The sequence below is a fragment of the Mytilus galloprovincialis genome, chromosome 11, assembly GCF_965363235.1.
Source record: "Mytilus galloprovincialis chromosome 11, xbMytGall1.hap1.1, whole genome shotgun sequence".
Lineage (NCBI taxonomy): Eukaryota > Metazoa > Mollusca > Bivalvia > Mytilida > Mytilidae > Mytilus > Mytilus galloprovincialis.
The window spans coordinates 4,180,342-4,205,796 of NC_134848.1; the positions used below are offsets into that span (position 1 = coordinate 4,180,342).

At 33.7% G+C, this 25,455-nt stretch overlaps 1 protein-coding gene across 2 annotated transcripts in view; it reads right to left on the reverse strand.

The window, feature by feature from the left end:
* Positions 1 to 25,455, reverse strand: part of LOC143051536 (uncharacterized) — a 202,662-nt gene that overhangs the window by 171,066 nt on the left and 6,141 nt on the right. Inside the window, exon 1 of one of the 2 annotated variants that reach the window (XM_076224429.1) lies at positions 15,144 to 15,236. The exons of the other annotated variant lie outside the window; for it this stretch is intronic. Coding sequence (XP_076080544.1) covers positions 15,144 to 15,213 — 70 coding nt within the window. The 5' untranslated portion in view covers positions 15,214 to 15,236. Of the gene's footprint in view, positions 1 to 15,143; positions 15,237 to 25,455 lie in introns of those variants that run through there. 2 annotated transcript variants of the gene reach the window in all.

Genomic DNA, 25,455 nt, shown 5'->3' on the forward strand with positions numbered 1-25,455 from the left:
CCATCGGACATTTTCATTTAGTTTTATTGGGCTGATTGGATTGCATTCTTGAAAACAAAACGGAAAGTCCGTATTCAAATGGCAAAATCAAAGTCAAACACATTAAAAATGTTAAACGAATAAGGGTATCTGCATTTAAAAAATACAGATATCAATAAAATTTTATTTTCATATAAAACCTTAACAGTAACAACTATCGCAGTAATTGAAATAATGAAATACAGTAGAAATAAAGTATTTGCTAAAGGATTAAATTGCCAAAGGGTTTATACAACACTCAATCCAGATATCCATCTAATTAGACATCCATCTGATTAGACATCCATCTGATTAGACATCCATCTGATTACACATCCATCAAATAGACATCCATCTGATTAGACATCCATCTGATTAGACATCCATCTGATTAGGCATCCATCTGATTACACATCCATCTGATTACACATCCATCTGATTAGACATCCATCTGATTAGACATCCATCTGATCAGACATTCATCTGATCAAACATCCATCTGATAAGACATCCATCTGATTACACATCCATCTAATTACACATCCATCTGATTAGACATCCGTCAAATAGACATCCATCTGATTAGACATCCATCTGATTAAACATCCATCTGATTACACATCCATCTGATTAGACATCCATCTGATTAAACATCCATCTGATTAGACATCCATCTGATTAGACATCCATCTGATTAGACAGCGATCTGATTAGACATCCATCTGATTAGACATCCATCTATTGACACATCCATCTGATTAGACATCAATCTGATTAGACATCAATCTGATTACACATCCATCTGATTAGACATCCATCAAATACACATCCATCTGATGAGACATCCATCTGATTACACATCCTTCTAATTACACATCCTTCTGATTACACATCCATCTGATTAGACATCCATCTGATTAGACATCCATCTGATTAAACATCCATCTGATTAGATATCCATCTGATTAGATATCCATCTGATAAGACAGCGATCTGATTAGACATCCATCTGAGTAGACATCCATCTGTTTACACATCCATCTGATTAGACATCCATCTGATTAGACATCCATCTGAGTACACATCCATCTGATTAGACATCCATCAAATAGACATCCATCTGATTAGACATCCATCAAATAGACATCCATCCGATTACACATCCATCTGATTAGACATCAATCTGATTAAACATCCATCTGATTAGACATCCATCTGATTAGACATCCATCTGATTAGACAGCGATCTGATTAGACATCCATCTGATTAGACATCCATCTGTTTACACATCCATCTGATTAGACATCCATCTGATTAGACATCCATCTGATTACACATCCATCTGATTAGACATCCATCAAATAGACATTCATCTGATTAGACATCCATCTGATTAGACATCCATCTGATTAGACATCCATCTGATTAGACATCCATCTGATTAGACATCCATCTGATAAGACATCCATCTGATTAGACACTCTGATTACATATCCATCTGATTACACATCCATCTGATTAGACATCCATCAGATTAGACATCCATCTGATTAGACATCCATCTGATTAGACTTCCATCTGATTAGACATCCATCTGATTACACATCCATCTGATTAGACATTCATCAAATAGACATTCATCTGATTAGACATCCATCTGATTAGACATCCATCTGATTAGACACTCTGATTACATATCCATCTGATTACACATCCATCTGATTAGACATCCATCTGATTAGACATCCATCTGATTAGACATCCATCTGATTAGATTTCCATCTGATTAGACATCCATCTGATTAGACATCCATCTAATTAGACATCCATCTGATTACACATCCATCTGATGAGACATCCATCTGATTACACATCCATCTGATGAGACATCCATCTGATTACACATCCATCTGATTGGACATCCATCAAATAGACATCCATCAAATAGACATCCATCTGATTAGACATCATCTGATTAGACATCCATCTGATTAGACATCATCTGATTAGACATCCATCTGATTAGACATCCATCTATTTACACATCCATCTGATTAGAAATCCATTTGATTACACATCCATCTGATTACACATCCATCTGATTAGACATCCATCTGATTAGACATCCATCTGATTAGACATCCATCTGATTACACATCCATCTGATTACACATCCATCTGATTAGACATCCATCTGATTAGACATCCATCTGATTACACATCCATCTAATTACACATCCATCTGATTAGCAATCCATCTGATAAGACATCCATCTGATTACACATCCAACTGATTACACATCCATCTGATTAGACATCCATCAAATAGACATTCATCTGATTAGGCATCCATCTGATTAGACATTCATCTGATTAGACATACATCTGATTAGACATCCATCTGATTACACATCCATCTGATTAGACATCCATCTGATTACACATCCATCTGATTAGACATCCATCTGATTAGACATCCATCTGATTACACATCCATCTGATTACACATCCATCTGATTACACATCCATCTGATTAGAAATCCATCTGATTAGACATCTATCTGATTACACATCCAACTGATTACACATCCATCTGATTAGACATCCATCAAATAGACATCCATCTGATTAGACATCCATCTGATTAGACATCCATCTGATTAGACATACATCTGATTAGACATCCATCTGATTAGACATCCATCTGATTAGACATCCATCTCATTACACATTCATCTCATTACACATCCATCTGATTACACATCCATCTGATTAGACATCCATCTGATTAGACATCCATCTGATTACACATCCATCTGATTAGACATTCATCAAATAGACATTCATCTGATTAGACATCCATCTGATTAGACATCCATCTGATTAGACATCCATCTGATTAGACACTCTGATTACATATCCATCTGATTACACATCCATCTGATTAGACATCCATCTGATTAGACATCCATCTGATTAGACATCCATCTGATTAGATTTCCATCTGATTAGACATCCATCTGATTAGACATCCATCTAATTAGACATCCATCTGATTACACATCCATCTGATGAGACATCCATCAGATTACACATCCATCTAATGAGACATCCATCTGATTACACATCCATCTGATTACACATCCATCTGATTAGACATCCATCAAATAGACATCCATCAAATAGACATCCATCTGATTAGACATCATCTGATTAGACATCCATCTGATTAGACATCCATCTATTTACACATCCATCTGATTAGAAATCCATTTGATTACACATCCATCTGATTACACATCCATCTGATTAGACATCCATCTGATTAGACATCCATCTGATTACACATCCATCTGATTACACATCCATCTGATTAGACATCCATCTGATTAGACATCCATCTGAGTACACATCCATCTAATTACACATCCATCTGATTAGAAATCCATCTGATAAGACATCCATCTGATTACACATCCAACTGATTACACATCCATCTGATTAGACATCCATCAAATAGACATTCATCTGATTAGGCATCCATCTGATTAGACATTCATCTGATTAGACATACATCTGATTAGACATCCATCTGATTACACATCCATCTGATTAGACATCCATCTGATTACACATCCATCTGATTAGACATCCATCTGATTAGACATCCATCTGATTACACATCCATCTGATTACACATCCATCTGATTACACATCCATCTGATTAGAAATCCATCTGATTAGACATCCATCTGATTACACATCCAACTGATTACACATCCATCTGATTAGACATCCATCAAATAGACATCCATCTGATTAGACATCCATCTGATTAGACATCCATCTGATTAGACATACATCTGATTAGACATCCATCTGATTAGACATCCATCTGATTAGACATCCATCTCATTACACATTCATCTGATTACACATCCATCTGATTACACATCCATCTGATTAGACATCCATCTGATTAGACATCCATCTGATTAGACATCCATCTGATTAGACATCCATCTGATTACACTTCCATCTGATTAGACATTCAACTGATTAGACATCCATCTGATTACACATCCATCTGATTACACATCCATCTGATTACACATCCATCAAATAGACATTCATCTGATTAGACATCCATCTGATTAGACATCCATCTGATTAGACATCCATCTGATTAGACATCCATCTGATTAGACATCCATCTGATAAGACATCCATCTGATTAGACACTCTGATTACATATCCATCTGATTACACATCCATCTGATTAGACATTCATCTGATTAGACATCCATTTTTAGATTTTTAGATTCAGCATATCAAAGAACCTAACTGATTCATTTTTTGTCAAACTAAGTTTAATTTTGGACCCTTTGGACCTTAATGTAGACCAATTTGAAAACGGGACCAAAAGTTAAGAATCTACATACACATATAAAGCTACGCCCTGCGGAGCATCTGGTTTTCCTTACATTGCTTTAAAATTATGTATACAGAAATTTTGTATTCTCTTGAGGTGATTAGCTGTCAGTTTCTTTTTAGAGGATCCTAATACAACTGCTGATTAAAGATATTATACTTTTAGACATGATTAGGTAGTATTTAAATGGGAAACTATGGTTGCAAACTTCATTGGAAACTTGAATTATTATTTTTTTGGAAAAAGGGAGGGGGAGGGGAGTTGAAAAAAAATTGTGGGGAGGGGGGTTAAAAAGAAATAGCAGATTTCAGAAATTAAAAAGAAAAAAATTGGCCAAAAAAATGGGATGGAGTGAGAAAAAAAATGGTTGCCAAAAAAAGGTTTTTTTTTTTTTTGGGGGGGGGGGCGCAATTCGCAATAGCAAAGTGTATTGCACAAAAGCAAATCATAAAGGCAACAGTAGGATTACCGCTGTTCAAAATTCATAAATCGATTGAGAAGGCCCTAGTATGAACCATATGTCTCAGACCTAATATGTATAAATCGCTAGATGAGTTTAACCTCTTACTAATGACGTTTTAGGATAAACATTTATTTATTTACATTTCAGACAGCAAAATACCAGAACAAATAAAAAAGATGGATCATGAGTCGATTGACATTTATCTGAACGCCCTTGAATCGGGTTCAGAACGAAGACGGGATATAAATTTAATAATTGTTGGAAAAAAATCTGTTGGAAAAACTTCCTTAGTACGAAGATTGTTCGGGGAGGAGTTACAAAGCGTAAAAAGCACAAATGGTATAGAAATTCATCGGCAGAGATGTCGAATAAATCTAAGTAACTGTGAATGGAATAAAGTGTTAGGTAAATATGCGATTCTTTTCTCACTCTCGTTTTACATGCTTTATTTATTGCAAAGTTATCATAGAAAAACTAAAACATAGTAAACATAATTTTCAAGGTTTTTTCAAGTCTGTGTATGCTGTTTTTCTGTATTTACTTTTTTTTTTTCTTTTAATTTCTTCAATTCTTAGAAACACATTTTTGCTAGACCCTAGTATGAACTGTATGTTTCAGACCTAATATGAATATTCAATATTCAATTAATGGAATTAAAGATAGGCATGTTGGATGTAATTTAAACTAAAATACAGACGAATGATCATCTCTACTACATTATCGCAAAATATTTTTATTTGCAAAAAAGACTATGCTTATGTATACTTATCCTCGCATCCGTTTTATTATATGTAAAAAATGTTATTTTTGTATATTATTATACTGTTTTCCTGTGTACTCTTTTATACTTGAGACCTAAAAAGCTGTGTAATTAGGTTTTTTTAACACATTTTTAGTGCCTGCATTTCATGTTTATATGATCTTCAACGTCTTATTAAAAATTGTTCTCAAGAATGCAATCCAATCAGCCCAATAAAACTAAATGAAAATGTCCGATGGATTTCTAATCAGATCGATGTCTAATCAGATGGATGTGTAATCAGATGGATGTCTAATCAGATGGATGTCTAATCAGATGGATGTCTAATCAGATAGATGTCTAATCAGATGGATGTGTAATCAGATGGATGTGTAATCACATGGATGTCTAATCAGATGACTGTCTAATCAGATGGATGTGTAATCAGATGGATGTCTAATCAGATGGATGTGTAATCAGATGGATGTCTAATCAGATGGATGTCTAATCAGATGGATGTCTAAACAGATGGATGTGTAATCAGATGGATGGCTTATCAGATGGATGTCTAATCAGATGGATGTGTAATCAGATGGATGTGTAATCAGATGGATGTGTAATCAGATGGATGTCTAATCAGTTGAATGTCTAATCAGATGGATGTGTAATCAGATGGATGTCTAATCAGATGGATGTCTAATCAGATGGATGTCTAATCAGATGGATGTCTAATCAGATGGATGTGTAATCAGATGGATGTGTAATCAGATGAATGTGTAATGAGATGGATGTCTAATCAGATGGATGTCTAATCAGATGGATGTCTAATCAGATGTATGTCTAATCAGATGGATGTCTAATCAGATGGATGTCTAATCAGATGGATGTCTATTTGATGGATGTCTAATCAGATGGATGTGTAATCAGTTGGATGTGTAATCAGATGGATGTCTAATCAGATGGATTTCTAATCAGATGGATGTGTAATCAGATGGATGTGTAATCAGATGGATGTGTAATCAGATGGATGTCTAATCAGATGGATGTCTAATCAGATGGATGTGTAATCAGATGGATGTCTAATCAGATGGATGTGTAATCAGATGGATGTCTAATCAGATGGATGTCTAATCAGATGAATGTCTAATCAGATGGATGCCTAATCAGATGAATGTCTATTTGATGGATGTCTAATCAGATGGATGTGTAATCAGTTGGATGTGTAATCAGATGGATGTCTTATCAGATGGATTTCTAATCAGATGGATGTGTAATTAGATGGATGTGTACTCAGATGGATGTCTAATCAGATGGATGTCTAATCAGATGGATGTGTAATCAGATGGATGTGTAATCAGATGGATGTCTAATCAGATGGATGTCTAATCAGATGGATGTGTAATCAGATGGATGTGTAATCAAATGGATTTCTAATCAGATGGATGTGTAAATAGATGGATGTCTAATCAGATGGATGTCTAATCAGATGATGTCTAATCAGATGGATGTCTATTTGATGGATGTCTATTTGATGGATGTCTAATCAGATGGATGTGTAATCAGATGGATGTGTAATCAGATGGATGTCTCATTAGATGGATGTGTAATCTGATGGATGTCTCATCAGATGGATGTGTAATCAGATGGATGTCTAATTAGATGGATGTCTAATCAGATGGATGTCTAATCAGATGGAAATCTAATCAGATGGATGTCTAATCAGATGGATGTGTAATCAGATGGATATGTAATCAGAGTGTCTAATCAGATGGATGTCTAATCAGATGGATGTCTAATCAGATGGATGTCTAATCAGATGAATGTCTATTTGATGAATGTCTAATCAGATGGATGTGTAATCAGATGGATGTCTAATCAGATGGATGTCTAATCAGATGGATGTGTAATCAGATGGATGTGTAATCAGATGAATGTGTAATGAGATGGATGTCTAATCAGATGGATGTCTAATCAGATGGATGTCTAATCAGATGTATGTCTAATCAGATGGATGTCTAATCAGATGTATGTCTAATCAGATGGATGTCTAATCAGATGGATGTCTAATCAGATGGATGTCTATTTGATGGATGTCTAATCAGATGGATGTGTAATCAGTTGGATGTGTAATCAGATAGATGTCTAATCAGATGGATTTCTAATCAGATGGATGTGTAATCAGATGGATGTGTAATCAGATGGATGTGTAATCAGATGGATGTCTAATCAGATGGATGTCTAATCAGATGGATGTGTAATCAGATGGATGTCTAATCAGATGGATGTGTAATCAGATGGATGTCTAATCAGATGTATGTCTAATCAGATGAATGTCTAATCAGATGGATGCCTAATCAGATGAATGTCTATTTGATGGATGTCTAATCAGATGGATGTGTAATCAGTTGGATGTGTAATCAGATGGATGTCTTATCAGATGGATTTCTAATCAGATGGATGTGTAATTAGATGGATGTGTAATCAGATGGATGTCTAATCAGATGGATGTCTAATCAGATGGATGTGTAATCAGATGGATGTGTAATCAGATGGATGTCTAATCAGATGGATGTCTAATCAGATGGATGTCTAATCAGATGGATGTGTAATCAGATGGATGTGTAATCAAATGGATTTCTAATCAGATGGATGTGTAAATAGATGGATGTCTAATCAGATGGATGTCTAATCAGATGATGTCTAATCAGATGGATGTCTATTTGATGGATGTCTATTTGATGGATGTCCAATCAGATGGATGTGTAATCAGATGGATGTCTCATCAGATGGATGTGTAATCAGATGGATGTCTCATCAGATGGATGTGTAATCAGATGGATGTCTAATTAGATGGATGTCTAATCAGATGGATGTCTAATCAGATGGAAATCTAATCAGATGGATGTCTAATCAGATGGATGTCTAATCAGATGGATGTCTAATCAGATGGATGTGTAATCAGATGGATATGTAATCAGAGTGTCTAATCAGATGGATGTCTAATCAGATGGATGTCTAATCAGATGAATGTCTATTTGATGAATGTCTAATCAGATGGATGTGTAATCAGATGGATGTCTAATCAGATGGAAGTCTAATCAGATGGATGTCTAATCAGATGGATGTCTAATCAGATGGATGTCTAATCAGATGGATGTGTAATCAGATGGATATGTAATCAGAGTGTCTAATCAGATGGATGTCTTATCAGATGGATGTCTAATCAGATGGATGTCTAATCAGATGGATGTCTAATCAGATGGATGTCTAATCAGATGGATGTCTAATCAGATGAATGTCTATTTGATGGATGTCTAATCAGATGGATGTGTAATCAGATGGATGTCTAATCAGATGGATGTCTAATCAGATGGATGTGTAAACAGATGGATGTCTAATCAGATGGATGTCTAATCAGATCGCTGTCTAATCAGATGGATGTCTAATCAGATGGATGTCTAATCAGATGGATGTTTAATCAGATGGATGTCTAATCAGATGGATGTGTAATCGGATGGATGTCTATTTGATGGATGTCTAATCAGATGGATGTCTATTTGATGGATGTCTAATCAGATGGATGTGTACTCAGATGGATGTCTAATCAGATGGATGTCTAATCAGATGGATGTGTAAACAGATGGATGTCTACTCAGATGGATGTCTAATCAGATCGCTGTCTTATCAGATGGATATCTAATCAGATGGATATCTAATCAGATGGATGTTTAATCAGATGGATGTCTAATCAGATGGATGTCTAATCAGATGGATGTGTAATCAGAAGGATGTGTAATTAGAAGGATGTGTAATCAGATGGATGTCTCATCAGATGGATGTGTATTTGATGGATGTCTAATCAGATGGATGTGTAATCAGATTGATGTCTAATCAGATTGATGTCTAATCAGATGGATGTGTAAATAGATGGATGTCTAATCAGATGGATGTCTAATCAGATCGCTGTCTAATCAGATGGATGTCTAATCAAATGGATGTCTAATCAGATGGATGTTTAATCAGATGGATGTCTAATCAGATGGATGTGTAATCAGATGGATGTTTAATCAGATGGATGTCTAATCAGATGGATGTCTATTTGATGGATATCTAATCAGATGGATGTGTAATTAGATGGATGTGTAATCAGATGGATGTCTTATCAGATGGATGTTTGATCAGATGAATGTCTGATCAGATGGATGTCTAATCAGATGGATGTCTAATCAGATGGATGTGTAATCAGATGGATGTGTAATCAGATGGATGCCTAATCAGATGGATGTCTAATCAGATGGATGTCTAATCAGATGGATGTCTATTTGATGGATGTGTAATCAGATGGATGTCTAATCAGATGGATGTCTAATCAGATGGATGTCTAATTAGATGGATATCTGGATTGAGTGTTGTATAAACCCTTTGGCAATTTAATCCTTTAGCAAATACTTTATTTCTACTGTATTTCATTATTTCAATTACTGCGATAGTTGTTACTGTTAAGGTTTTATATGAAAATAAAATTTTATTGATATCTGTATTTTTTAAATGCAGATACCCTTATTCGTTTAACATTTTTAATGTGTTTGACTTTGATTTTGCCATTTGAATACGGACTTTCCGTTTTGTTTTCAAGAATGCAATCCAATCAGCCCAATAAAACTAAATGAAAATGTCCGATGGATTTCTAATCAGATGGATGTCTAATCAGATGGATGTGTAATCAGATGGATGTCTAATCAGATGGATGTCTAATCAGATGGATGTCTAATCAGATAGATGTCTAATCAGATGGATGTGTAATCAGATGGATGTGTAATCACATGGATGTCTAATCAGATGGATGTGTAATCAGATGGATGTGTAATCAGATGGATGTGTAATCAGATGGATGTCTAATCAGATGGATGTGTAATCAGATGGATGTCTAATCAGATGGATGTCTAATCAGATGGATGTGTAATCAGATGGATGTCTAATCAGATGGATGTCTAATCAGATGGATGTCTAATCAGATGGATGTCTAAACAGATGGATGTGTAATCAGATGGATGGCTTATCAGATGGATGTCTAATCAGATGGATGTGTAATCAGATGGATGTGTAATCAGATGAATGTCTAATCAGATGGATGTCTAATCAGATGGATTTCTAATCAGATGGATGTGTAATCAGATGGATGTCTAATCAGATGGATGTCTAATCAGATGGATGTCTAATCAGATGGATGTCTAATCAGATGGATGTGTAATCAGATAGATGTCTAATCAGATGGATTTCTAATCAGATGGATGTGTAATCAGATGGATGTGTAATCAGATGGATGTGTAATCAGATGGATGTGTAATCAGATGGATGTCTAATCAGATGGATGTGTAATCAGATGGATGTCTAATCAGTAAGTGTGTCAATATGTCAATGTGTTGATGTTCGAATCAGGTTATATGTTGATATGTAAGTGTGTCAATATGTCAATGTGTTGATGTATGAATCTGGTTATATGTTGATATGTAAGTGTGTCAATATGTCAATGTGTTGATGTATGAGTCTGGTTATATGTTGATATGTAAGTGTGTCAATATGTCAATGTGTTGATGTATGAGTCTGGTTATATGTTGATATGTAAGTGTGTCAATATGTCAATGTGTTGATGTATGAGTCTGGTTATATGTTGATATATAAGTGTGTCAATATGTCAATGTGTTGATGTATGAATCTGGTTATATGTTGATATGTTAGTGTGTCAATATGTCAATGTGTTGATGTATGAGCCTGTCAATGTTTTGATCTATCAGCGTGATGACAAATGTGTGTTAACGTGTTGATTTGTCAGTGTGTTGATATGTCAAATTGTTGAAGTGGGATTCTGGTAATATGTTGATCTCTCAGTGTGTCAATATGTCAATTTGTTGAAGTGGGAGTCTGGTAATATGTTGATCTGTCAGTGTGTCAATATGTCAATGTGTCTGTTCAATATGTCATTGTGTTGATGTACGAGTCTTTTAATATGTTGATCTGTCAGTGTGAATCTTTTAATGTGTTAAGTTTGTCAATGTGTCAATATGTATATGTGCTGATGTATGGGTCTGTTTATTTGTTGATTTGTCAGTGTGTCAATATGTCAACTTGTTAATGTTTGATTGTGTGTATATGTTGATCTGTCAGTGTATCAATATGTCAGTGTGTTGATGTGTTAAATCTGTTAGTGTGTCAATATGTATATGTGTTGATGTGTGAGTCTGTTAATGTGTTGATCTGTCAATGTGTTGATATATCAAATGTTGATGTATGAGTCAGTTGATGTGTTGATCTGTCAGTGTGTCAATATGTTTATGTGTCGATGTATGAGTGTTAATGTATTGATATATCAGTGTATTAATGTTTGATGTTTGATTCTGTTAATGTGTTAATCTGTCAGTGTGTTCATATGGCAATGCATTGATTTTTAGGTCTCTCAAGGTATCAATATGCCAATGTGTTGCTGTGTGAGTCTGTTCATGTGTCGATATTTCAACTTGTTGATGTTAGACGCTGTTAATGGGTTGATTTGTCAGTGTGTCGGTGTATCAATGTGTAGATGTTTTAGTATGTTAATGTGTTGATATGTTGATGTGTCAATATGTATATGTGTTGATGTGTGAGTCTGTTAATGTGTTGATCTGTTAATGTGTTGATATATCAAATGTTGATGTATGAGTCAGTTGATGTGTTGATCTGTCAGTGTTTCAATATAACAATGAGTCAATATATGAGTCTGTTATTTTTTCTAATCTGTCAGTGTGTCAATATGGTAAAGTGTTGATGTATGAATCTGTTTAAGTGTTGATTTGTCAGTGTATCGATATGACAATGTGTTGATGTATGAATATGTTGATGTGTTGATTTGTCAGTGAAGCAATATGCCAATTGATGAGTCTGTTTTGTGTTGATCTGTCAATTTGTCGATATGTCAATGTGCTGATGTATGAATCTGTAAAAGTGTTAATCTGTCAGTGTGTCAATTTAGCAATGTGCAGACCTCGACAATAATGCTTGTCCAATTGTCCGGTACCAGAGGGAAAAATGGTCGGACAAGTAAAAGCTGTATCAAGCTTGTCCGTTGGGACAAGTACAATTATTCTGCAGAAAATAAACTTCATCCAACTTTGATGAACAAAGTATAATTATAAACAACAAACAAACAAAACAAATATTAATTTTACATGTTTCTGTATTCTGTCTATTCAAATGCAAAACTTTTTTCTTCGACATGTTTACTTGCAATCGATAATTTTTAACTGGTTCTTTGTCAGGTACTTTTTAACAAGTCAAAAGTATACTATTCTCGGAAACCAGTCATACTGATCCGAATCAATGCTGCGCTTTATAGATAAGGTAACTTTACAGTACAGTTCGTCACTTGGACAGGTTTAGCTCAAAGTTTAGCACCGTAGGACACATATTTAGTAGACATGATTGATAGACAGTTTGGCAAGACAGGAAACAATTTGGGACCAAGACAAATCAGTATCTCATTTTCTTACCTTATTATGTTCTTTATCATAAATACCATACCGGTAATTTTTTCACAAAAACAATTTTTTTTATTTACCATAATTTCATAAAATTCACAAAATCATATTTGATCATAAGTAGAAAAAAAAACAATACTTGTAATATGGTGACGTATAGTTGTTAATTTCTGTGTCATTTGGTCTCTTGTTTTGAGTTTTCTCATTGGCAATCAGACCTCATCTTCTTTTTATTGATTGCATTTGAATAAAACTGTTTTCAACTAAAAAAAAACAGGATACAAATCCAATGAGCAATGATGAGTGTACAGGCCTATCAGATGGTGCCTGATGTTTAGATTCTGATGAGACTGACATTGGTGAAAACTAGAACCTAAGTCCTGTGACATGACTAGATTCAGTTGTACTTGACTCATAATTTTGAATCTTTTTCAAAAGAAATTCATCAAATTCTATTCTATTATTTAAATCCGTTTTGTTCCTTTAATCAACTTAGAATGTAAAAAGGTTATTTTTAGTTAAAAAAATTTGGACAAGTAACAATTTCATTCGGACAAGTAAGTTTTGGTATGTACTTGTCCTACTGGACAAGTTGAAAAAAAGTTATTGTAGAGGCCTGAATGTGTCGATGTATATATGAGTCTGTTATTGTGTTGATCTGTCTAAGTGTGGATATGTCAATGTGTCAGTATATATGTCTGTTTAAGTTGATCGGTCAATGTGTCAATATGTCAATGTGTAGATCTCTCAAGGCGTTGATGTGTAAAAAGCTTTAGAACTGTCAATGTATGTATATGTCAATTTGTTAATTTGTCAACTGGTCAATGTGTCCATATGTCTTTGTGTCAATGTTTGAATTTGATCCTCTTTTGATACCTCAATTTTGAGATGATGATCTGTCAATGTGTCAATATGTCAATGTGTAGATCTCTCAAGGCGATGATGTGTAAAAAGCTTTAGAACTGTCAATGTAGAAATATGTCAATTTGTTAATTTGTCAACTGGTCAATGTGTCCATATGTCTTTGTGTCAATGTTTGAATTTGATCCTCTTTTGATACCTCAATTTTGAGATAATGATCTGTCAATGTCTTAATATGTCAATTGATTAATATGTCGATTTTGTAATAGGTCAACTGGTCAATGTGTCTATCCGTCTATGTGTCAATGTATTAATATGCCAAAAAACTACTTATTCTGTATAATCCAATTAAGCCGATGGCTGGTTTTCAGCAATTCAACTTCCCCTTATTTGCATTAGAATCAACATAAAGACACACACAAGTCCATTAAAAACATTAAACATAAAATTGCAGATAGAGCACAAATCTCACCAAACGTCCATGAGAACAATTATTGATCCACTAGTGGCATCCATCAGTTTGTACTTGCAAAGAAACCCTTCAATACATAAATGTGTGATATCCTGTCTTTTTACTTAATTTATTTTATTATTCCACACTTTGTGAATACTGATAGTTTATTTTAGTAAGACATCAATTTTCACTGAACTTGTATACATTTAAGTTTAGAGGTCAGCTGAAGCAGCCTGTAGGTGTGGGATTTTCTCGCTGTGTTCAAGACGAATGGGTGGCCTTGGGCTATTTAATGCTTTTTGATCTGGTTAAAGTCTCTTTGACGCATTCTCCGTTTCTATTCTCAATTTTAATCAAATATTCAATTGCTTGAGTTATATATATATTAACTAAGTTTCAAGTTGATGTGATCACAAACTACATGTTTATTCAAAGACTTGATACTGGGACAGACGCACATACAAGAAAACATCATGACCCTCTACTATTGTAGGCCGAACATAAAACATCCATTTACTTGTCTTAAGCAGATCAGCTATATCCCACTGTGGCAATACTCTCAGAAAAATATGATGTACTTGGGACAACAAATATCCGTATATTAGAAACAAGTAATTATAAATCATTTCAGCCGGTATCTGAATAATTAACATTAGATAATTACCTTCAACTACTGGTGCTGCAGGTTCCTGTAAATGGGTGTCAGGAGTTACTTCTGGGGATGTCGTTGACATGACAGTCTACAAAAAAAAATATGCTATAGACTATCATGTCCCATGTGAAAACTTGTCAAATAGTTTAATACCCCTACAGAAAAAAAAGTTGAGGGCCAGTTGAGGTCTATGTGGAGGACATTTGAGGGCTAGCTGTTTTAAGCAAAATAGTTGAGGGCTAGGTGTTGAGCAGCTTTCTTTGGTTACATCTTCAGACATCAGACTCGAACTTCTCTTGAACTGAATTTTAATGCGTATTGTTATGCGTTTACCTTTCTGCATTGGCTAGAGGTATAGGGGGCGGGTTGAGATCTCACAAACATGTTTAACCCTGCCGCATTTTTGCGCCTGTCCCAAGTCAGGAGCCTCTGGCCTTTGTTAGTCTTGTATTATTTTAACTTTTAGTTTCTTGTGTACAATTTGGAGTTTAGTATGGTGTTCATTATCACTGAACTAGTATATATTTGTTTAGGGGCCAGCTGAAGGACGCCTCCGGGTGCAAGAATTTCTCGTTGCATTGAAGACCTGTTGGTGACCTGCTGCTGTCTGCTCTATGGTTGGGTTGTTGTCTCTTTGACACATTCCCCATTTCCATTCTCTATTTTATAGCTCAACTCAAACCTTGCCAAGCACTGTATGTTTGATACTGGGCCAGGATTTTTTAATTTGTTGGTTTACGGATCCGCCGACCTGATTTTGCCGATTTCCAGAATAAAAATAAAATTGACTTTTCATGCTTTTTCATTCCCACCGACCCTAACAAATGCATTATCCCTGTAAAATAAATAAATTATCCTTTTTTTATAAAATGAAATGCATTAATCACTAACAGAATTGATAACACTTTCTGTTGTGAAAAAATGAAACTTCCAGTTTACGTTTCTAAAAATAGATAAATCAATTATTAATGACCTTGACATGTCGTTTGGACAAATATTTTTGTGGAATGAAACCCGTGTTTAAAACCAATTACACAATAAGTTCGTTTCTCTTATTTGTCAACAGTCCGTAAGATGCATCTTCTCATAGAAATAGACTTGTCCAAATGTGGACAGGTGGAAGTTCAGGACATCAAGTTAAAGTACTGAATATTAACAGATCATTTAAAATTTTCTTGTTTCATAGATAATTAAAAAAATTCGTCCATTTGGATAAAAACGGGAATGCGTGACAACAGATTAACCCGATATTCTCATTTTTTCCAGTGGACGAGTCTATTACGTTTTTGACGCGTGTGTTGAAAATTATTTTCTTACCACGCTTTTACATTTATTTCTTTATCAGTTTTCGTTCTTGAAGATCATTATTCACCAAGTTTTCTGGAATTGATTAAGAGCTATGTGAATTTGTCTTCCTTTATGAAATTTAATTACGTCTTTGTCCGTGCACCCCCTTTTTTACGGGAAATTATTAGGCAATGTCATGCAATTTTTATTACAACTGAGCATTAATATTTCATTAAACTAAAATTTAAGAAATGATGACAAAATAGGATAACAAACATATTATTATAGAAAGGTGAAATATATATTTATTTTGCATATCAGTTTTCTGTCTTGAAAGATATTTTTTTTATTTTTTTCCCGACCGACCGACCCGACTTTTTCATGGAGAAAATCCGTAAACCAACAAATTAAAAAACCGTGGCCTAGATGTCGCTCAACTGGCCCTCAACTGAACCTGGCCATTAATTTGAGGAAGAGTTGAGCAATTGATCTTTGGTTTTCATATAGTTGAGCAAAAGAACTTGAGCATTCAGACTTTGATTTTTTTTTGTAGTTGAAGAAAAGTTGAGCAATTGATCTTTGATTTAACTTTTCATGTAGTTGAGCAATTGATCTTTGATTTAACTTTTCATGTAGTTGAGCAAAAGTTGAACAAAAGTTGAGCAATTAGAAATATGAGCTGGTGATATAAATGTTATGTGCCCCATCTGTTTTCAATTTATCTCTGTGTACATGTGTAAAGTACAAGAAGACAGGAAATTGTACTGTAAATGTACACAGAGTTTGAGGCAAAATTAATGGAAGCAACATGCTTTTATACATTTTTCTAAAGGTATTTACTTAACTATAACTCATAACATAAAAATAAAAAAACAAACAGTATTTTTTTATTATAGATCAAATATTCAAGATTTTGGTAATTAATAGTTATTATTAGGGGTAAATGTTAAAGGGATCACACTGTCACAAAACCCTAAAAAACCTCAATCAAAGTTAAAATTTGAACTGAGCTTGAGCATGCACATGGCGAGCAAAGATGTCTTTAGCTATCATGAATAAAATAAGAATTTTACAATGGATGTTTACTAATTACTGTATAGACATTGAATAGTGCAGTGTATTCTTCTGATGGCATGACTTTTGGATTTAGGAAGATTGATGTTTTAACAAATATTTACGGAAACATCTTTTGGTAAGTACATTGCATTTGAATTTCCACCATTTTGAATAAGTATGTATGCACATTTAGTTCAAAATAGTGATATTTAAAGTGTCTTCTTAACTTTTTACAGTGAAGAAAAAATTTAGACAATATATTTATGCATTAATTTATATATTATCAAGTGTGTAAGACAGGAGACATATTTATTTTATTATTAAGATAATTTGTTTTATAAAGTATTACTAATATACTAATAAGAATATTCTAATACATGTATAATGAATATGGTATAAAACTATAGACATCTGGGGTAAGACTGCCAATAAGACATCTATCCACAAATGACAGATATATATATATCTCTTTTTTTTCTTGTTGAACATGTTGAACAACTCTTTCTGTTTTGAGAATTTCAATATATATCTAAATACTTCTCCTTGCATAAAAATTAATATGGCTGCAGGATTAACTAGATTTTATGTACTAGATAAGACAAGAATAGAATTCACGACAAAAATCAGTTTAGATGATCTTGTATGGCTTATCATTTAGCCTGTTTAGTTTCTCTCTAACTTCTTTAGTTTTTTCTCAAAACACAAAAGAAGATAAACAAAATCCTCATTTAAGTGCAATCACTCCTATAAAGAGTCAGTCTACTTAACTATATCGGCAAAATTTGAATTGTAAGTAGATCTTGACTTGCTGATCATTTTGTGATTTAAAGTGTATCTTTATCTATTATAATTTTCTATCATTTATGACAAAACGCAAAAAAAAAAGGTGAAAATCGTCTTTTAAGGGCAATAACTCCAAAAAGGAGTCGTCTGACCATTTCCTCCATATTGTCTTGATTGTAGATTTTGTTTTTGTCTAGCTAATTTTCTATCTGTCTAATATAGTTTTAAGATAGAAGACAAACAAAAATGTGTCCAAAGTACACAGATGCCCCACTTGCAATATCATTTTCCATGTTCCATGGACTGTACAAATTGGGTAATAATCTAATTTGGCATTAAAATTAGAAAGATTATACTATAGGGAACATATGTACTAAGTTTCAAGTTGATTGGACTTCAATTTCATCAAAAATTACCTTGACCAAAAACTTTAACCTGAAACTCCCTCTTTCATTTTCTATGTTCAGTGGACCGTGAAATTGGGTCAAAAGTCTAACTTGGCTTTAAAATTAGAATGATCATATGATAAGCAACAAGTGTACTAAGTTTCAATTTGATTGGACTTCAGCTTCATCAAAAACTACGTTGACCAAAAACCTTAACCTGAAACTCCCCCATTCATTTTCTATGTTCAGTTTACCGTGAAATTGGGGTCAAAAGTCTAATTTGGCTTTACAATTGGGAATATCATATCATAAGCAACAAGTGTACTAAGTTTCAAGTTGAATGGACTTCAGCTTCATCAAAAACTACCTTGACCAAAAAACTTTAACCTGAACGGACGCACAGACGAACGGACGCACAGACGAACGGAGCCACAGACCAGAAAACATAATGCCCCTCTACTATTGTAGGTTGGGCATAAAAACGGAAAGATTGGTCAGCGAAGGGCAATAACTCTAATAAGGAGTCTATAGACAATTTTGACCATGTTGACCTATCTGTAGAACTTGTCTTGTTCATCATCTTCACCGCTGTATCTATTATAGTTTTCAAGATAGTAGGCAAAAATAAATCAAAGTACTGAAGTACTGAACATCAGAGGACCTCAAGTTGTGTTGAATTATTGATAAATGACAGGTGTTTATATTATACCTACCAGACAGATATGTTCACCATGCAATATAGTACAAATATTAAATATAATATGCTATCATATCTGAGATACTGACTTGAACTAGGAAACTTAACTTTGTGAATTATCAATGATTACTTGGTCAAATGAGAACTGTTAGATTGGCATTATGACCATATATATGCACACATACAAAAATCGTTAGCGTATAATTTATAATAGAGAATCAACATAGCAAACAATTCTTCGAGTAGCTATATAGTCACTCACTGAACTATGAAAAAGAGGTTCAAGACAATCATATCAAAACAGATAAATTGTAATATTGTGGCTAATTAAAAAATAAAGTGGGGAAAAATATATTGTTTTGGCGAAAGAGGTGGCGAAAAAATAATTGACCCAGGGGAAACTTTGGGGCTAAAGATACCAGATGAACAGCAAACTCATAAATGGAAAATAAACTTACAATTCCATGACTAAAACTGAAAAAGACATGCATACAAATAAAAGTACACTAGAAACAACATAGAAAACTAAAGACTGAGCAACACGAACCCCACCAAAACAGGTGATCTCAGGTGCTCCGGATGGGTAAGCAGATCCTGCTCTACAAATGGCATTAATTAACAATGTTTGTACATGTAGTATCCAGGTCTTTTTTCTGAAACATTTAGCTTTTGGATCAATTGCTAATTAAATGGATGTTAACACAGCAAGATTACTATCCCTTATTCTAGATTTTTGTTGCAGTCAACACAAACTCTTTAAATGTTCATAAATAGCTTTACTGAGTTACATTTGTATCTTGGTTTTATTGTAACACAGTCAATCATTTATCCATTATATTTTTTTTTTAAATTAGCAGCTATACATGTACATTGTAGGTTCTGTTTTCTAATAAGGTCTTTCCACCTTTCCGTGGAAAGACCTATTGATTTTGTTCTGATTATTATTTTTTCTTTCTTCCGCCTAATTTTTTTTCTTGCGTAATTTTGTTGTTTCAAAAGCTGTCGCTTAGATATTTGGAATATGATATTGTATAGTTTATACGCTTTAAAACTGACAACCGCGCAGTAAGAGTTATCTCCCCAAACACTGTTTTTCTTGTGGCCACTACTCCTTCGCAACCGTAAAAGATTACAACAAATTTATTTTACCAAATTGCTCGTTACATCTTCAGGATTCGGAGTTTAGTTTTAACCGAAGCTATCCTGATACTCCATATGAGAGTTATTCCCCCTTATGTATTTGATATAAGTGATTTGCATTTCTAACTGGTAAACCATAAGTGATAGAGACCTAGGGTCTTTTAATTTGAGATCCTTGGTCCAAAAAAAATGAAAATTAGGTCAAGGTCAAGGTCATATTCTAAATTTTTTATTTTGGCTTATTTTTACTTATTTTCAAAACCTTATAACATATCTACATCTTATTTTCACTAAATTGTTAGTTGCGACATGCCGTTACTTATAATTTTTGTTGAAAGGGTGCGTAAACAATAAATAGGAGTTTTTGCCCATCTTATATTTAGAATTATGCGTAAAGTCATATAACTCATTAACCATACATAATAAAGACCTAGGGTCTTTTGATTTGAGATCCTTGGTTTATGACCTTGAAATTGAGGTCAAGGTCATAGGTAATTTGCACGTTCTAGATTTTGACCTTTGCTTTAAATTCATATTTATATATTATAAAGCCATAGGAACTGACATTTTAGATTGATTTTTAATATTTTGATAATAAAATAGATCTTCACTTGTGGAAAGACCTTCAATTGTTCTTTGAACAATTGGTTTTTAATTATTAAATGGTTCATTGTAAATATTACAATGTATTATATGTAGATAGCCATTTGCTAATGATGGTATTTTTGTTAATTGAATATCACAACATTTGGATAGTTTTTCAACTGTTAGGTTTTTTTTACTTTGTTCTGGATTTAATACTTTGGATACCACTGGTTTAGCAATGAGAACATTTTGCACTATACATATAGAACACAACTACCATATGAATGTGTCGGTCCTTTGTAAGAAACCTGTAAAACAGGCCTTGTAATTTTTTGGTGTATATCTTGATTTCCCGATTGTACATTGATGTGGCCATTAGTTTTCTTGTATATATATTGTTTAACATTTGACATTTCATGGCTATTTCTAACTGATTTATGTACAGTTTTTTTCTGATTGTAAAAATGTTGTATGGTTATAAGCTTTATTTCTTTTTCATCATTTTGTCTAGAGCTGGTGTCTGATTTATACCAATCATACCTCCCTTTTCTTTTTTTATGAATAATAACAACAGTTTGGTTTTAATATTCATTTATGTATGTACATGTAACAATATAAAACAGTATATATACATGTATAATCTCATTCCATCATTAATATTGGTCATTGTCGGTATATATTTATCTTTAAGTTTAACAATGTACTGTGAAAGAGCTATCTTCTAACAGATACTTAGTATGTAATGGTTATTGTGAAACCACTGATTCAAAGGACAAGTTTCACTTATTGCCCAAAATAGCCTATACTATAAAACTCCAAAAAGTTCTCAATTTGGTTTGTAATTTGGGTTTATTTCAAAAGTCTCAACACTCAATAAATCAGTTCTTTTCATAAAAGTACATATTATGTTCCAAATTTGTCAAAATGTGATGATTTTGGGCAATTTTCAGACCTGAAAGCTTTAAGCCTTTAGGAATAAAGATTTGGCCGCTACCTACATGTACCATCCAAAATGTTTTGTAACCAAAAGAATCCAAATCTGATATATATAATTCATCAATATAAAAACTTTTTAGATCTTGGATGGCAGCCAAGTTTAATTATGCCAAAAACAATTAAAGTTTTACCATAGTTATCTGTGGTATAATTTTCACAATTATTCAATGGTTTTGTTGTGTCTGATTTTCGAATAGAAAAATAAAGATGGCAAGACCTGAACGATGCTGCCGAATATTTTTAAGTAACATATATGAACAACAGAGTCAGTGTGGGGCCACTAAGCTAAACTGCCCGCTTTGCACCAGCCAATATAAATGAATGCCTAGGGTGGGAATCGAACCCACATACACCAACTCTGTTGTCCCAATATTTTTTTTAAAAATAAACAAAAAATTGTCAAGAACAAATTTAAAAATATAGCGCTCATAGGTTTGTCTCAATAAAGATTTGCTTAGTTTGCTCATGCAGTATCCCAATATTGCTCTCAATAGTATAAATAGGCTCATGTGTGCTCAAATAACCATTAAGATTAGTCTCAATATTGATATATATCTAACTCTATACATGTCATAGATAAAGTTAACTGATTGTATTTCTCATAGATATAACTAATCATATTTGCTCAATTCAAGTTCTCATATGCACACAAAAAGAGTCAAACTCTATAGGAAGAAGAAAAAGTCTTCTCTGAATATTATATAAACAATAAATTCAACCAATAATTATATATTATAATTACTTACATAGACATAGTGAAAGTCATTACAAATTCCGCGTATTTTCCAGTCAAGGGGAAATATTCACATATACTAATGCAACAAACTAAGTCGGAGAAGGAGCAAAATTCCGAAACAGTATCATAAAAAACAGAAAATAGTTCCGTGTGTGTGTCCAAGTGATCAATCTACTTGTTATTTACGAAGAAAGGAAATTTAACTCAAAAAATTGTTGAAATCTTTATAAAAACAAATTGTTGTTATAAAAAATACACAAATAGTACTTAACCTTATCTTTAAAGGCCTTGCAGGTTCTTGTTACTCCTACCCAATCTGCTGGTATTTTCAAAATGGCTGCGGGGGACGTGACCTGATAATTTATTTTAATATTATGACAGATTAAATTTTCCTGGTTTTGCTACGTTAATATTATAGACAACTATATATGCTACAAACGGTTTAAAAATGTTACTCCAAATCAAATAATTGAAATATAATTACCTTTCTGTGACTGTATAAATGTGTGAATTGATTTCCTCTCGATTTTCTACATGCTCGCTCTTGCCCTCTTGCGCACTCGTGGTATTCATCCGCAACAACAATTTTTTGATATTGAAGATCGTTTGATTAAAATACAAATATTTCTAACGACAAAACATTTTCATATTATAAATTTTGCATTAAGAAAAATTAAAAAAACTGAGTATCCATTGAAAACATGAATTTAAAAGAAGTGATACGGAATTTTATTCTGCACTATATAGGTCCGCGGGTCTATAATGTCGGTTATCATTCAAAAACTAATTATATATGCATCTCTTTGATCTTTGCGCGAATTGAAAAGTAGGCGATGGCAATACACCCGAGGCCCCTCAGGGGCCTCTGATGTAAAAAAATGGTAAAATTTGTCATTTGAGGGCAATAAATCCTACAAGAAGTCATCTGACAGTTTTGACAAGTATAGACAATTGGCAGAGCTCAACATCCTGAACATTTTAGCTCTTGTCAGATTTTCTCTTTATAATGGTTTTCAAAATTATAGACAAAGGGTCTCTTGACCCCGACTAACTTGACTAGTCTGGGGGCATTCACCCAATATAAGTATATATGGTTTTTAGAAAAGTAAAACGGAATAATTCTGTCAAGAGTGCACCCGCTGAAATGTCTCACCTGCTTTACTAACCATGATTGGTTTTATGTTGATAGTCCTAAAGATAAAGTTTCACTACAAGTATCATATAAACTTAAAATTATTAATGATCCATGAAAATGAGGTCAAGGTCATATAAACCAAGTCAGACAGACATGTACACCTTACAATCATTCCATGCACCAAATAAATTTGACCTTATTGCTTATAGTATCTAAGCAGCAGATTTAAACAGGAAAACTAAACACTGACCAACGAACCATGAAAATGAGGTCAAGGTCAGATGAACCCTGCCAGACAGACATATACACCTTACAATCATTCCATACACCAAACATAGTTGACCTATTGCTTATAGTATTAGAAAAACAGACCAAAATACTAAAATTTAACATTGACAAATGAATCATGAAAATGAGGTCAAGGACAAATGACACCTGCCAGTCAGACATGTACACCTTACAATCATTAATCCATACACCAAATATTGTTGACCTATTGCTTATAGTATTATAAAAACAGACCAAAACACAAAAACTTAACATTGACCAATGAACCGTGAAAATGAGGTCAAGGTCAGATGAAACCTGCCAGACTGATTTGTACCCCTTACAATCATTGTATACACCATACATAACTGACCTTCTGCTCATAGTATCCGAGAAATGGACCTAATCACATAACTTTAACCTTGATCACTGATCCATGCAATGACGTAGAGGTCAGGTGAACCCTATCTGACGGACATGTAGACGTTGCAAGGAACCCATATACCAAATATAGTTATCCTTTTACTCATAAGTGAAAAATTCACATAACAACAAGAATGTGTCCAAAGTACACGGATGCCCCACTCACACTATCATTTTCCATGTTCAATGGACCATGAAATTGAATAAAAAATATAATTAGGCATTAAAATTAGAAAGATAATATCATAGGGAACATGTGTACTCAGGGATGATTCCACTATATAATTTAGGGCCGCTTAGCGGCCCTTAAATCTGCCAGCGGCCCCAAAAAATGTTTGTGAATATAAATTCCCAATTCAGGAAAATAAAATAAAAATCGGTATTTCCGGAAAAGTTTCAGTCACCGATTACGGCAACTATAATTTGTCATAGTTTGTCGTCAAAACGTAGTAAAATCCAGATAAGAATGCTGACTATGATCGCATTTTATTTACAACAATTTAATTATGTCAACATTGAACTTGAGGTAAACAATTTTAGCAGCCGGATTCAATTGAATAAAATGTTATGGGAGTATTTGAATTCGCAAAAGTGGAGCGCACAGCATTGCAAAAATGCTTTTTGTCAAAATTGGTGTCAAAGCAGACCTCGGCAAAGAACAAATTCAAATTTTGATACAACATTGATGAATAAATTTTAATGGGTGCCGATCTTATAAAAGCAGATCGCCCAGCAGAGCCGGTTATGTAACCTAATTAAAACTTGTTTTGTAAAAGAAATTATTTTATATTTTGCTCTATTTCCTCAAAAGACAAAAGTTTGCGCGTTTTTGA